Source organism: Micrasema longulum, unplaced genomic scaffold (assembly GCF_059751315.1).
Source record: "Micrasema longulum isolate JH-2025_06_02 unplaced genomic scaffold, ASM5975131v1 h1tg000147l, whole genome shotgun sequence".
NCBI lineage: Eukaryota > Metazoa > Arthropoda > Insecta > Trichoptera > Brachycentridae > Micrasema > Micrasema longulum.
In genome coordinates, this window is record NW_028277353.1 from 480974 (window position 1) to 496402 (window position 15429).

Here is a 15429-nt window from a genome sequence, read left to right on the forward strand (position 1 = left end):
AGAATATCAAACTCTCCAAAATCCTTCTGAATTCTAAACTAAAGATACGAAAGTACTCTAGAAGATCATAATAGTTGATTGTGAAAGTATTAGATCCGATTCTAAATATTAACGATTTTAAAATTTTACGTTGCACCGATTCAATTCGCGTTATATGAATATTATAATTAGGAGACCATATTATAGAATTAAATTCAAGCAAACTACGAATAAATGATTTATATAATGTTATTGCAATTTTCGATCGGGCTTTTGAATAGCTTAGATATTCGCAAAATAAATCCACAGATTTTGAACGTTTTCTTTGAAATGTGGTCAATGTGATGGTTGAATTTAAGTTTGTTTTAATATTGAATAAGTTTGGAAAAAAATGTATAATATTGAAATATTAAAGTACTCTGAAATATTGCATTACATCCTAGTACGTGAAACGTTCGTCGCGGGAGCCGTCCAGTAAAGTATGGGGTCCTTATTATTATAGCCGTCTCTGCTACTGTGTTCCGCTGACCGCCCCAAGACATTTCACTTCACCGAACCAAGAACTCCATTATAATATATCTAGACATATCTTACTGATAATATTTCCAGTTATAGTTCAATTTAAATTATTTACCATACCGGGAAATGGGAATGTTTCCATTGGCGAACCCGTGCCTTTCCAATACTACCTGTTAATTTCCTTTATTACTCAGCTGTGACTTATTTGTTTTCTAAATCCAAGTATTATGTCCGTGAGTTTATGGACGAGTTTATATTGTATTATACATTGGTGGAATTCAATTCTTAGTGGAAGGGGTACGAAACACAATCCAATAGGGTAAACTAGGCACTTAAAGGGATATTCGGTGTAGAAGCCGTTTGATGAATAGGTATTTAAATACAGTTTTTGTTCACTCTCACAGATGCCTCCTCGAATTCTGTACCAAAAAGACAACTGCGTGTTGAACTGATTATGCCTTATTAAAATCAACAAAATCAAGGTCTCGTGTTCCCGTTTTCCGCACCCCGAAATTGTACCGGTTTTGATTCTTTTTTTAAAGAGAGAATCAAATAGAAATTTTCTGTATTAGAACGTTCTGCTTTTTTCAAAAATATTTATCATAACACAACTCCGTTTATTTAAACTCCAATCATCCGGATCGCCAAATATCCGGATATCGGGAAATAAAAAATAAAGGTGATGTTATAAAACGAATTGTTTCGTCAAAGCAATGAGAAAGTTCAGCCCAACGGGAAATTGGATAAAAAAATAATTCTTACACGCGGTAAAAATTAAAACTTTAAATTGTAAAGCGAAGGTTTTTGAAAACGTATGAACAAAATATAATGATTTAATGAAAACGAACTACTATGAATAACGTCACTATTTCATATGAACTTCAGCCCTATTGGAAATTGGATACAATCAATGTTTTCTTGCGCACGGTGAAAATTGGAGCATTAAATTGTTCGGCAAAGTTTCCTGAAAATGTACGAAAAAAAAAGAAAAACATTTTGATAAAAATAAACTACTTTGAACGACGTCACTGGTTCATATGAATCAACCAATGATGAGACAGTTGTGTAAGATTTCCGGTTAACTTACCGTCACCGGACCAATCGGCAGAACTAACAAAGAAAAAGCGGAAGAGAACTTGAGAAATAAAAAACATTAAAAAATCATAGCGCTGATAATATGAAACAAAAAATAAACATTATTGCTAACGCTTTAATCTACCACTCTTTAAAGTTCGGTTCCAATTATGGATAAATTAGATGTTTTATACATTAGACTGATTAAATCATTGAACGTAGCAAGCTTTACAAGATACTCTAAAAATATTTTCCACAGGTTAAGTACTGTTCCGGTTCTCCGTATGTTAAAAAATACAGGGTGTTCTTTAAACCCCGTCACATCCGAAACCACGATGATCAGTATGAACAAGAAAACATATTGGCACATTAAAATACTTTTTTTTGAACGAATAAAATTTACATAAATAAAATATCAAATTAAACAACTGGTTGAAACGAGGAGGGGGAAGGGGGGAGTCTGCTACACTGTCAACCGCGTGGCCACGCCCCCCTCGCTTCTCCCCTGCAGAAGTCAGCAACCATTTGTTTTTTTTAATATTTTTTTTTAAATTTTCTTCATTCTAAATATTTTTTAAATATGCTAATATATCTTCTTGCCTATACTGATCATCGTGGTTTCGGATGTTTTAAAGAACACCCTGTATATCGACATTTTTTTTCTACAATACTTCTGGACTGGATTTCATATTTTCAGGCGTTGCCTATGACGTGGGTGAAATAATGCAGTCATTGAATCTCACACACATCAATAAAGATTTCAGCTCTTTGACTTCACGGTTAATGTTTCCTTAGCGAGTACAACGCGCTTAAGGGGCTTTTCTCAATTTTTAACGCGAGACGCATCGACTCATGTCGCAATACGATGAAATAACGCGGTATACACAAATAGGCAACAGGCGTATACAGTTTATTACCCCTGTGACAACTGAATTGCATTTCAGGGGTAATCTTAGATTCACTATGCATCCAGTATTCAGACAAACTGGAATTCACCGAGCGGAAATTGACACATTTTGCATCGCTATTTATTTACCCCCATTACGGGGTGTACTTATGACATTTTACTGTTATCAGAAACAGTCTTGACTCATAGCACAACCTGATAATTTCCAGCACCTAGTTGTGTATAAATATTTCAATTTTGGGACCATTATCAAATAAATTAGTTAGAAAATGAAAACCAAGAGCCGGGTATCCTTCTTTTTATATATAATAAAATAAATCTGTTATTTTTTTAGTAATTCCAGAATCCATTGTAATGAAAAACTTCAGCCCTACGAGAAATTGGATACAATAAATGTTTTCTTGGGCGCGGTAAAAATTGGAGCATTAAGTTGTACCGAAAAGTTTCTTGAAAATGTACGGAAAAAATAATGATAAATATTTTAATAATAACGAACTACTTTCAATTACGTCACTGCTTCATAAGAATCGACCGATGAAATTTCAGAAATACAAAACTTTAAAAAGTCATAGCACTGACAATACGATATATAATTTTTTTTTGAAAATAATTTTGGCTTTGTTTAACAGTCTATAAACAGATATATATATTTTTTCAAACTACTGAACTCTCTCATTGGGTACTAACTCATATTTTCATATAACTTATAAAATAGAAAATATTTGATATTCAGAAGACATTTTATAGAAAACACATAATTTTACGATGAGGAAGTTCAGTGCTATGGAAAATTGGATTTAAAAAATGTTTTCTTACACGCGGTAAAAATTATAGTATTTAATTGTGCATATATTTTTTTAAAACATAAATGAACTACTTCGAACTACGCAACAAGTTCTAACTAATCAACCAATGATAGTGTGGTAATAGATATCCGGTTTACTGGAAGTCAACTCACCAATCAGTAGAATTCAACGAAGAAAATTTATTTATCCTTTAAGCCTGAGGTGAAATAACGCCTAGGTGTTTAATTACAATAATTTTAGTACTTATCCACCATCTCCTGCTAACTAATTAGCAGTTTAATCTTATGTGAATAATTGATAAGGTGTTATTTATCTAAATTAAATTTATATGTTTCTTGAAGCTTCGGATAATATATTATTATTTGATAAATCTCCGCTTTTACCTGCCGGAGAATAAATCACTTTGTTTGCATTACAACTCCGATTCTCTGGAAAATTACCCTGTGGCATTAGCAGCCGCTACCGGTTTCGCCGCTGCGTAGTTAGCATCATCAATCAGCGCTTTTTTCTTCTGATAAGCCAAGAATGCTGGCGGACATCCACGAGCCAGATGGCCGACGGTCTGCAAATGTGCAAACATGGCTTTTAGGCCCGTGACTTTGTAAAACAAGCAGATTATCCCTCGATACATCATACTAGGCTTCTTACTTAGGGTTGACTATTTTTACTATCTCCTCACATCGACTTGAATCCTAAGGCCGATATCTGACTTCCTGTTTGGATTGGCCATTGACAGTTGTGATTGGATAGGTGCTTTCGTATTTTACTTTTTCAGTTTTACTACAAATCTAGTAAGTAATCAATCACAGAGAAATCTTGCTGACAAAACGGTACCGGTTTCCTTATTATAAATCTTGGTTTTCTCAACGTGATATGCAGCAACTAATGTTAACAATTTGTTATGCTCAGTGCGCAAAGTTCTCTACAGGAGGTGAGCGATATATTTAATCAGTCTCGAGTTTTTCAATTCAAGTGGTTTGTCAGATGTAAGTGCGAGGCGACGTGTGCAGACTATTATGTACTTTGGTATTTTTATGTTGATAGCAAGTTTCGTACCAACATTTAAATTTTTTTTTTTCAGCGATGTGTATTAACTAAAACATTCCATGTACAACAGAAAAGAATACAGTTTTGTTTGTGAAATAGAAGCAGAACCTTGGACGAGTGAAATCTAGTGGAGTCCGCCTCGTAGTATCGTGGTTGGCGCGTTCAATTCCCACGCTTGAGGTCCTCGGTTCGATTCCAAATAGAGTAGATATAAACAAGATTCAAGTTTGAACCCCACTCTACCGCAACTTGATTCCCATTTTCTAATTATTTTTATTTACTGCAATATTGCATTGTTCCTGGACTGGTACCTGAAGCGTAAGACTGATTATCTTATCTCTAATATAACAAAAATGATGATAAAAATACATCAAATATTTTGTTGGTGTCTAGTAAACGTTATATTTGTAGGCGTACATAATCGTATATCAGGTAAAGAATATCCGTGAGAAATACCCGTACACACAATTTGCAATTTTATCCCTTCACGAATGCTTCGATACATAGTAAAGTTAAAGTGGTGAATGTTTACGGTTAGAAATGATTTTCATTACGTTGTATAATAGTATTAAATACATCACGTGTCTGGCTCCGGGACCTTGGAGCCCTGGGCCCTCTCAGTAGGCCCTTGCTGCACCGACTTGGGAGGTCTTTAATTACTCCATTAATAGAGTAGGTACCTTAGTAACAAACTGGCTATCAGCACAACGGGTTTCTTCTGCTGAATTCCTGCTCTAGGCCAAATTATATACTCATAGCTTACTGTATCTGGTATTAACTCCCAGTACACGGAAAAGGGTATCATACTCAGTTAATATTTACTCAATATGCATGTTTTTTAAACACTGAGTCCATACAAATATATTATTGAAAAAATCATGTCTTTTTTAAAAAGACTTTCGGTTTTCTTATATGCGTAATATTTTTATTTTAAGGTATTTTTATTTAACACAGATGAAACTGTTGAGAATATGTAAGTCTGGCCTGTCATCGGCTGCTTTATTTATTACATTGTATAATATTCACCATTCTGCCTGTAAGAAGTTGACTTTCATATTCATTTAAGACATTTTTAGTATTTTGTATATATCCTTGCGTATTTAGTTTATCATAAGAAGTTAAAGTATGGTTAAAACTAGCAACTTCTAGTTAGAAGGCGTTTTTATAGATCTGAAATATTTTTACTGGGCCGATTTCCACGATTAGACGACGACGAAAATGTTATTCTTTAACCAACCCAGTGAAAAGCAAAATGAAATAATATCAGTCCCATCAGTGAAAAATCTAGAATTTGTCATTCGCTGGAGAATCGAGCATATTAAAATGTTGCAAAATATTTTTTTAAATAAATGTTTGCATTCTTATGATGTAATCAAATATTTAAATTTTGGTGTACATTTTCAACGACTTGAAAATAATTCACTATTAGAAAATGCAAGTAGATCACGGTTCGAACCTTAAACCTCTGATCCGTGAGTCTGCGACACTAGCCACGGAACCTCAACCCGATTTTCTTTACATTTTTATAAGAATTTCTACATGTTTGAGTAGAAACGTAGATTATTTGCGGGAATTACACCACATACCTGCATAAATATGTAACAAATCCGTGAGTAGTTTTTTTTTCTTTGTATTATACCTCCACTCGTTTGCAAATAATTTTGGAAAACTGTAATCAATGAATACGACTTTTTCAAAATTTTTTTATTCCCAGCAAAAAAATACATCGAAATAGCCGCGTTGCAAAATTGTTACTGCAACCAATATTCGATTAGAAAATAATAAAAATAAATTATGCATTTTCGCAGTTATGACATCAAAATCGTATTTTCCATATAGGAAATATGTTAGTCAAATAAGATTTACTTTAAAACATTAAAAAAAAATTCAATCGAAAGTGAAATATTTTAAAAAATACGAAAGTTTTACTATGCATCTACACGAGTGGATCCTATGAGAAAAAAGTGTCCGCGAACGTGTTTTTACTAGAGATGAAAAATATATAAACGGGTAACTATACGGTATCCGGCCTAATTTTTCTATTTGGTTGGATACCGGATAGTTTTTCAGTATTCGGTGGATACGTAATATTCATTAAATTACCAAATTTCATGAAATCAACGCCAATTAATTGGTTTATTGATATCGACCGTGTTTGGAAAGATAAAGTAACCCTTGTTATTCGAAAAATTGACTTCTTTGCACAAAAACGTTCATACACTCTAAAAAAAAGAATTTAACCAGCCGATAAAAAATGCTTACCAACAATTATTTTTTGTTTAAAAATATATTTGTGCAAGGAGCAAAACTATCCAAAACCAATACAATTATTTAATTAATAAACATATAAACCGTATTGGTATGCAACTCGTTAATCGTCAAGTGATCATTAAAAATATTATAAAAATATTTTAACTCAATTTTATTTTATGCCCATTCAATTTTTTTTTTAACTATGAGTGAAATTCGAATACCGGGATGTTTTACTGTTTTTTGGTCATCCTGTAAAATTTTCATTTTGTGGATTAACGCCTTTTACATGAACATGGTCGATATATAAAGGAAGATACAACTAAAAACTAGATAGATGATCTTAGAAAAACTGTTTATTATTTAAAGATATCCGGCTATCCGGCTTAGGGGCTCGCCGAATATCCGGTATCCGGCCAAACCACTATCCGTTTCATCACTAGTGTTTACCTACTTAGTAATAGATGGCGATGACGGTTATTATAATAAAAGAAATTTGATAGGCAGGACTTTTCAATACTTACGCGCAATCCCGTAGTAAATTATTATTTGTAACAATAAATTTTTCATCATACATAATTTCCACTACATTGATGTTTTTGAACACCTTATATTATATTATACATTATAATAGTAATATGGTAAAAAGCTATCTTACTAGCGGTAAAAAAAAACATTTCAATTTGTGGGTAATTTTCAGTGCCTTCATTCTCTTATTGACTTGTATTATGATCAGACGTAATGCTAAGCAGAAATGTGCCATCATGGGTGACGCAGTGATTTGATTGCATCGCAACTGTGGAAGACCAAACACATATCGTGAGCATACAAGGAAAACTGGCCAAGTTAATTTTTTGCAGTTTTCAGATTTTTCAGCAAAAAAGAATTCTGACTTGGCCAGTTTTCCTTGTATCTTCACGATACGTATATTGTTTCATTCGTAAATACAATCCAATTGATGGAATAAGTTTTAAGCACATTTTTCAAAATGTTGCCTGCTGCCAATCACAAATAACTATCGACGTGCTTAAACACATGCTAAGTATTTGAGCGATCACAATGAACAACAATGAACATGCTTATGCTATCGCAGTCATAAGTCAACGCATGTGTCATCTCTGAGTCAACGCTCGTGTCGGTTTGTTTTTGTATTCCTCATTAATAAACACAGTTCCTTGGCGAAAAATCGGCGTTAACTATAAAAAATAATACAATATATTGCTTTTCCTTTAACAAAATAGTAAGGAGTATCTAATTCAAAAAAGTGATAATTTAATTACAATTACTGAGGCGACTGCTTTTCCTGACTTTTGGCTTGCCAACCGCCGGCCAAATGCAATAAATAGCATGTAAATAATAAATAAATAAATAAAAATAGCAGTTTTGGGATATTTTTCATATTTGCCCCGGTGAAATTCAAATATGTGATTGCGCAGCAGGATTATACGTCGCGAAACGTAAATATTTTAACATTTAATATTAGGTGTTCACGGATGTTGCATTGTGATCGCGAATACGATAAACAACCATGGTGAAAAATTGTTATCGCGTCGCTTATTAGCACGTCGATAGTTATTTGTGATTAAGCTACTGGTGTCGTACCTATCGTAACTAGTTACATAAATAAATGTGAACTTGGAAATATGTGGATTAGAGTGGGCCGATGATGTATGAAGTTTTTTTTTTTTAGATATCAAAGTGAAAGGGGTCTAAAAAGTTGCCTTTTGGATCGCATTGAACGTAAAAATTATTTGAAAAAATATTCCATACTACTTTTGGCCCTCAACAGAAGTTTGAAGTTTATAACTGTCTGAACATTTTTTATTATGTATATTAATAAAATTATTTTTTTGTTCATAAAGATATAACTTAATGACATTACAAATTCAAACAAGTTTTAAAAGTACCGAAATGCAAAAAGTTTACACTCCGCGGAACTGATTCCGTTGAGCGCCTGGCGAATATTGAGGAAAACAATGGCACATTAAAACAATGCTACCCATTTATTACAAAACAAAGTGCAACTCACGCCCTTGGATGCTTATATAATAAGATTTAATGCAGATTATACAATTTGATTAGACTGATTTTCTTACTGAAATACGAATGACAGCCGGTTTAGGGCAAAAAATTTACTTTTTCGGAAACTTCGAGCTCTGGTTGAGAGCCAAAAGTAATATCAATTTTTTTTTAAAAATATTTTTTGCATCCCGAGTAATCCAAAAGGCAACTTTTTAGACCCCTTTCATTTCAAAATTCGGAACCAAAATTATCGGCCCACCCTAATGTGCATATATCTCCTTACGTGAAAGATTTCATGTGTATCGCGGTTTGTATCTCGTTTCTTAAAATTGTCGAGGGCAAGGCAATATCTGCAATATCTTAAATGTAGCTAGTATAGGAATAACGTGTATATTTACCATACATAATTTATGGTGGAGCTGTTTTGGCACTCCTTCAATTCATATGTTTCCTAATGGATTTGATATTTATTTCAGGCTGCAACTGCAACGAGTGGGGGTCGGAGATCAGAAGCTGTGATATTAAAACCGGCCAATGTCGCTGTTTCCCGCACGTGGTTGGATTGACTTGCGATCGCTGTGAGGTATGTTCAATGCATTCACCTTTATCAAGAAATAACAGTTTTATTCGTAATATTATTATGTACCCACTCAAAAGCATCCCGCGCGAATATGGTTAAAAATGTATTTCATCACTTTTTTTATGCGGCACACATAGAATTAAGAAAAGTCCAGAAACCGCATACGCACATCAAACAGAAGGCGACTCAACTACTCATAAATGACTAGGTTTACGTTTTGACCCATTAGTTTCTTTGTAGACGTCGCTCAGTATGCAACTCCTGATTAGAATTCAACTATGCCGCTATTTTAAATTCAAAATTAAATTAAATTAAATTCAGCTATTTTAAAGTTTAGAAATACTGCTAGAATCTTAAAGAAACATGATGCACAACATTTCATCTATAATTTGCAAATGAATGTGAATATAACAAATGCATTACTTAAAAATTGAATTATTTTTCTATCTGTCAGATTGTCGAAGAAAAAAATGGAAATTTCGTTAGTGTTGCCAGGGAAATAAATTTTTTACCCTATTTTGGTCATCTAATAAAAGAAATAATGAAATTTATACCTCAGATCAAACAACGCCGTGGGGGACATTTGAACGACATTATCTTTAAAACATCAAATGATATAAAAATATCCGTTTCATGCCAAATAAAGCTTCTTTTATATTTTAAGTTCAAAGTTCATTAATTCAATTACTCTTATTAAATGACCCTTTACTTATCTACTCTGTTGTGTCAATCAATGTTTCCGCGTACAATAAAATTTTAGAGAAATTAACAGTTTTTTTTTTTACCTTAAATTTGTGTTATGATTTTTTTTTCCCATCAAGCAACATTACCCGGCGACTTCATGAATGCGAGCGGCGAAAGTAAGGCGGAGTGGGGGAATTAATAGACACAGTACGATGCATTCAAACATGATTCTACGCTCCTTCTGGACTATTCTTAATTCTATGGCGGCACACATTGAATTTGTAATTTTATTTGTAATTTCAATTTATTTTTTTAAATCACGAATAATTGTGTTTTTCATCAACATTTTATATACCTACCTATTTATGTTCTGTTGTATCGCAAAGCAACCCCTCAATTTTTATTCATGAATTTTTTGTTGGTCATTATTATAAAGGATTTTTTCGTTATTACTGGCAGTATAATAATAATACGATGTTTTTGATTCATTAGAATTAAAATAAAAACTTAAATGATTTCTAGGTACAGTGCACTTAAATGTTTAATAACCCTATGTTAATGTGTTAGTGTTTGTTGACACACCAAGTAAACTTACATTTATTCCTCGTGTAAGCACTCACGTTTGAATGATTAATACGAAAACTTTTTGTTACGCGCACATAACCAAAGTTTATTAAATGTTTAAATAAACTATAGATATTTTGTTTATTTATTTATCATAGACTTATGTATATATTAGCCGAATCCACTCACAGCATCTCAAAAGAATATTTTTCTACAAAACTATATTTTGTTATGGGTACCTACAGTCTGTCAAAAAAGGGTAGAAAATAATTTAGGGCGCTGGTGTTCTTATAACTTTCCTCTTATGGTAACACTTAAAAAACAGCAGTAGAAATAGAACGTCGTGACCTAGTATTCTTCTTTTTCTTAGTTTTTTTTTTCATTTTCATCTCCCAACTTGTGATCTGGTCAAAACCATTTACAAAACAACCATATGGTGTTACCAGCATAAAAATCAGTAGTTCAAATTTATACCGTTTTCTACTCTTTTTGGCGGAAATTGATCAACCTCTTATTTCAGCCTGGGCATTGGGGGCTGAACTCGGGAGCGGGGTGCAGCCGCTGCGTGTGCGACGCCGTGGGGGCCCAGAAACGGGAAGAAGGCGGAGCTCTATGTGACCAGCAAACGGGCCGCTGCCAGTGCAAGTCTGGCGTTGGTGGACTGGCTTGTGATGTGTGCCTCCCGGGCCATTACGGCTTCGGCGAAAAGGGGTGCATCAGTATGTTTCCACATAGATAAGAAAAACAAAACATAATATTTTGCTCCGAACATTTTTTAAAACAATAATCCGTTAACAACGTTAATTGTAGGTACTTCGTAGTAAATTTTAGTAAAATTTATTTAATATTGACACTTATTCGCACTAACGGTCAACTCAAAAATAATCTAAAAATTTGATCGTAGAGTTTTTTTTTGGGAATTTTTTTTGTGAAAATAATATCGAGTATTTCGTCTAGTTCTACGTATCGGTATGTTAATATTTATTAAATCCAGGAGTTCGCAACAATCGAATTTAGAATTAATAATTATATACAAAAAATGTTAAATCTGTTGTCCTGCGATCCTCCAGAGTAAGTAAATTCAAAGAATTAAAAAAATACATGTAATTAATTTGTTCAATGGAAATATAAAATTTGAAATATAAACGAATCTTAAAAAGTTTCGTTGAACTCTTTCAACATTTTTGTGTGAATTTTGTAAAAAGGGGACCATATAGTAGAGTTGTACTCTAATTGGCTTCTAACCAAGGGTATATACTAGAGTTTCATTATTTAACTGATTTGAAATCTTGTAAAGTTCTAAGAATGAAACCCAATGTATTCATACTCGTAGAAGTAATGTGGTTGATGTGTCTTTTAAAGCCAAGTTTGTCGTCAAATATGACACCATGATCTCGAATCTCTGTGACTTTTTACAGATGAATGTTGTTTATCCAATAAATGGGAGATTTATAAAAGAACGAAACTAAAGAAAGATAATAATTTACATTTATCAACATTTAAAAATAAGCTGTTAATTTTGCAATGTCACAATGTCACCCCTGAGTATCCCCTGCTAACGTCACTCAACAAAAACATCCTCGTTATTTTATAGTATCTCGGCTTCGCCATAAATTTCTTGTAAAGGAAATTCCTAAATTAAGAAGTTTTTGTACAGCAATATTATCCAAGAGCAAATTAACGTATTTCTAGATTATCTTGTTAAAGGCATTGATACATATGTATATGGTACACTAGATGCAGCACTAAGCATTCGTCTTGTGTTCCATTCAACCTAACTTATAGTCAGTAAACGTGAATATACAGCTTTGAATTCGCAGCATTTTGCACGGCAACAACGCTCATTTTTTCGGAACACAATTTCAAACTATCATTCCATGATTCATCATCTCTATTTAATTATACCTAAGTGGTTATAGATCATTATTTACACAATTTACTATAACAGCCAGTGGTGTCAACGCCTCCTTGTCCAATAATTTAAGTTCATTTTAGAACCTAACTGCATTAATATTCCTAGTATATATTTTTTTAATTTAGTACATTTTGTAAAAATTTATCAAACACATGAAAAAAAAATATTCATTACTAAAAACATAAACAAAGCTTCAACAAATCTTCAATAAATTTTAATGTCCCGGCCATTTTTTTCATACTAACTAGCAATGACATTATGTAGTAATATGTCAATGCATATTATGTACAACTCGATTTCCATTTTTCCAGCACAAGTTATTTACGACTTTTAGGAAATGATCTGAAAATTTAAATATTTGAGTAAATAATCGTTGAGTATATTGAGTAAAAAACTCTAGTATTTATATTTAAAAAAAAAAAAAAAGATAAACCTACCAGGTAAATTTTATAGTATTTTCTTTTATCTATGATTTTAATGTGTTATAGGATCAATATTATGTATCTTTTTTGGGTGATACCGTGTATGTTGGATTTGATCCGACGTTTCGGCTACCATTGCAGGAGCCATCTTCAGGGAAAAACTGTGTTTGGAAGAAGATGGCTCCTGCAATGGTAGCCGAAACGTCGGATCAAATCCAACATACACGGTATCACCCAAAAAAGATACATAATATTGATAACCGTGTTATAGGATGTTTGTGATCCAAAAAACTCTATTTTATCTATTTATTTACAGACTCAAAGTGATCAATTTTATAACTTCCAGAATGTGATAACTGTTCTGCGGGAAGAATCTGTGATCCGGATACAGGACGGTGCGTATGTCCTCCACTTACCCAAGGACCTACTTGTAAAGATTGTCGCCCGGGTTCATGGGGACTGGTCCGAAATAAAGGCTGTAAGGTAGATATTCATTATATCATAAAACTAGTGATAAATATTATCAACAAAGATTACTCCAGTTTTTCTGTGAAACAAGTAACTTTTCTTCAAATAAAATTTATCAACTCTATTCAGAATCACAGTTTATCTAAGAAATGTTACACATTTTATGTCCAAGTGCACGATGAATTGAAAGTGCTTCTATTGAAAAAAGATATTAAAAATTCAGTGTGGTATACCATATACCAAAAGCTTGACCACAAGATGAATAGTCTTGCCAACAGCCTACTGGAGTTAGTGGAGATGTTATTTTAATTCTGAAACGGTTAAATGTCATGGATCTGCTTAACAGGTAGAGGATAAGCAAAGATGTTGTTGTTAGATTTTTTTTACTTAAAAATCCATCAAAATATCTACTTATTATCCCAAAACCAAAAATGTATCTTGTTCAAAAACATACTAATTAAATTAGGAAAATTCTTCCCAGATACGAACTATTAGGTTTTTGGGTACAACTTCCATAGATTGATGGCACACACCCATCAAATGATTTTACCAGAAATCTAGTTCATCGACCAAAGAAGCAACTCAGCATTTTCTGTTAAACGCAATACATTATACTGTGTAAGACCGACATTTTAACACACATGATGTTAATTCAATAACAAAATCGTATGGCATATCCAGTACAATGTTCTGAAGTACATTAACTTTATCCTCGCCTTTGTTCTTGATGTCTTTTAAGACATCAATTGCAAAAGAACACAACTAATAATAGGACCTCAGGGTGTGGTAACATCAGTCAGTCAAGTTCAGTCAGCCCAGTCCATTAATTGCCATTACTCTCGCGCTTCATGATGAAGTTACATAACAAGTAATCGAGGATACACAATCTTATTACAATACCAAATTTCTTATATTTCTAGTACTGCAACTGTTCGTCATCTGGTGCAGTGGGCCCCCAGTGTGATGTCGCGACAGGTGCATGCAAGTGTAATAAGGGATATTCAGGAACCCATTGTGAAACGTGTGCCCCTAATCACTTTGGCTACCCTCGCTGCCGACCCTGTGCCTGTCATGTTCCTGGGACAAGAGAAGAAGCCTGCGTTTCCGATGGCTGTACATGTGATCAAAATGGCCAATGTCCTTGCAAGGTATTTACTTACTACTTACCTAATAAATTTTGTTTTGGTTAGATTTGTAAATTATTCTTATTTCGATAAATTCAAAATATTTTGGATATTTTTCTTACCTATTACAAAATTCTAAACACATGTAACAGAATTTTAATTGGAAAATAATAAAAAAATTGCACAAACTTATGCTAAGCAAATTTATCTGAGATGGTAAAACATCAAGATTCTCAATTGCGTATGACGTGGCTAGACAAAAAAAAATAGATGTTACACTATTTCAAATGCCGCAAAAGCATTAAAAAACAAACATTGGAGAAACTCTAACTGTTTTTTTTTTCAAAGCACTTTACAGCATTACACTATTGGGATGTAATCAGCTATAATTATAGTTTTTATATACATATTTATAATAAGGGAGAAGGTATTGCCATTTAGAAAATACTAAATCAGAAAAAAGGACAACGTGTAGTCTAAGAATAGTCCAAAAACCGCATACGAGCATCAAACAGAAGGCGACTAAACTACTCATAAATGAGTAGTTTTACGTTTTGATCCATTAGTTTCTTTGCAGACGTCGCTCAGTCGCTCAGTAACTCCTGATTTGAATTCAACTATGCCGTGTTGTGTCCTTTTAAAATGTAAAAATAGTGCTAAGATCTTAAAGAAACAAGATGGCTACACATTTCATGTGTAATTAGCAAATGAATGTGTAAGTAGCAAATACATTACTTAAAATATAAATTATTTTTCCATCTGTCAGATTGTCGAAGAAATCAAAATGGACATTTCGTTAGTGTTGCCAGGGTAGTAATTTTTTTTCCCTACTTTGCTCATCTAATGAGAGAACTAATGAAAATTGGAACTCGGAATAAACAACTCTGTAGTGGTGATTTGATTGACATTATCTTTAAAACATCAAATATTATTTAACATGATCTAAAAATATCCATTTTATGTTAAATAAAATTTGTTTTATATTTTAAGTTTAAAGTTCATCAATTCAATTACTCTTATTAAATGACCCTTTACTTATCTACTCTGTTGTTTCATTCAATATTTTTA

At 32.9% G+C, this 15429-nt stretch overlaps 1 protein-coding gene across 2 annotated transcripts in view; it reads left to right on the forward strand.

Moving 5' to 3' along the window:
- Window positions 1-15429, forward strand: part of wb (wing blister) — a 484046-nt gene that overhangs the window by 447437 nt on the left and 21180 nt on the right. For both annotated transcript variants that reach the window (XM_088242593.1, XM_088242594.1), the window contains 4 exons: window positions 9081-9187; window positions 10953-11151; window positions 13116-13252; window positions 14158-14385. In XM_088242593.1, the coding sequence (XP_088098719.1) occupies window positions 9081-9187; window positions 10953-11151; window positions 13116-13252; window positions 14158-14385 (671 nt within the window). The remainder of the gene's footprint in view (window positions 1-9080; window positions 9188-10952; window positions 11152-13115; window positions 13253-14157; window positions 14386-15429) is intronic.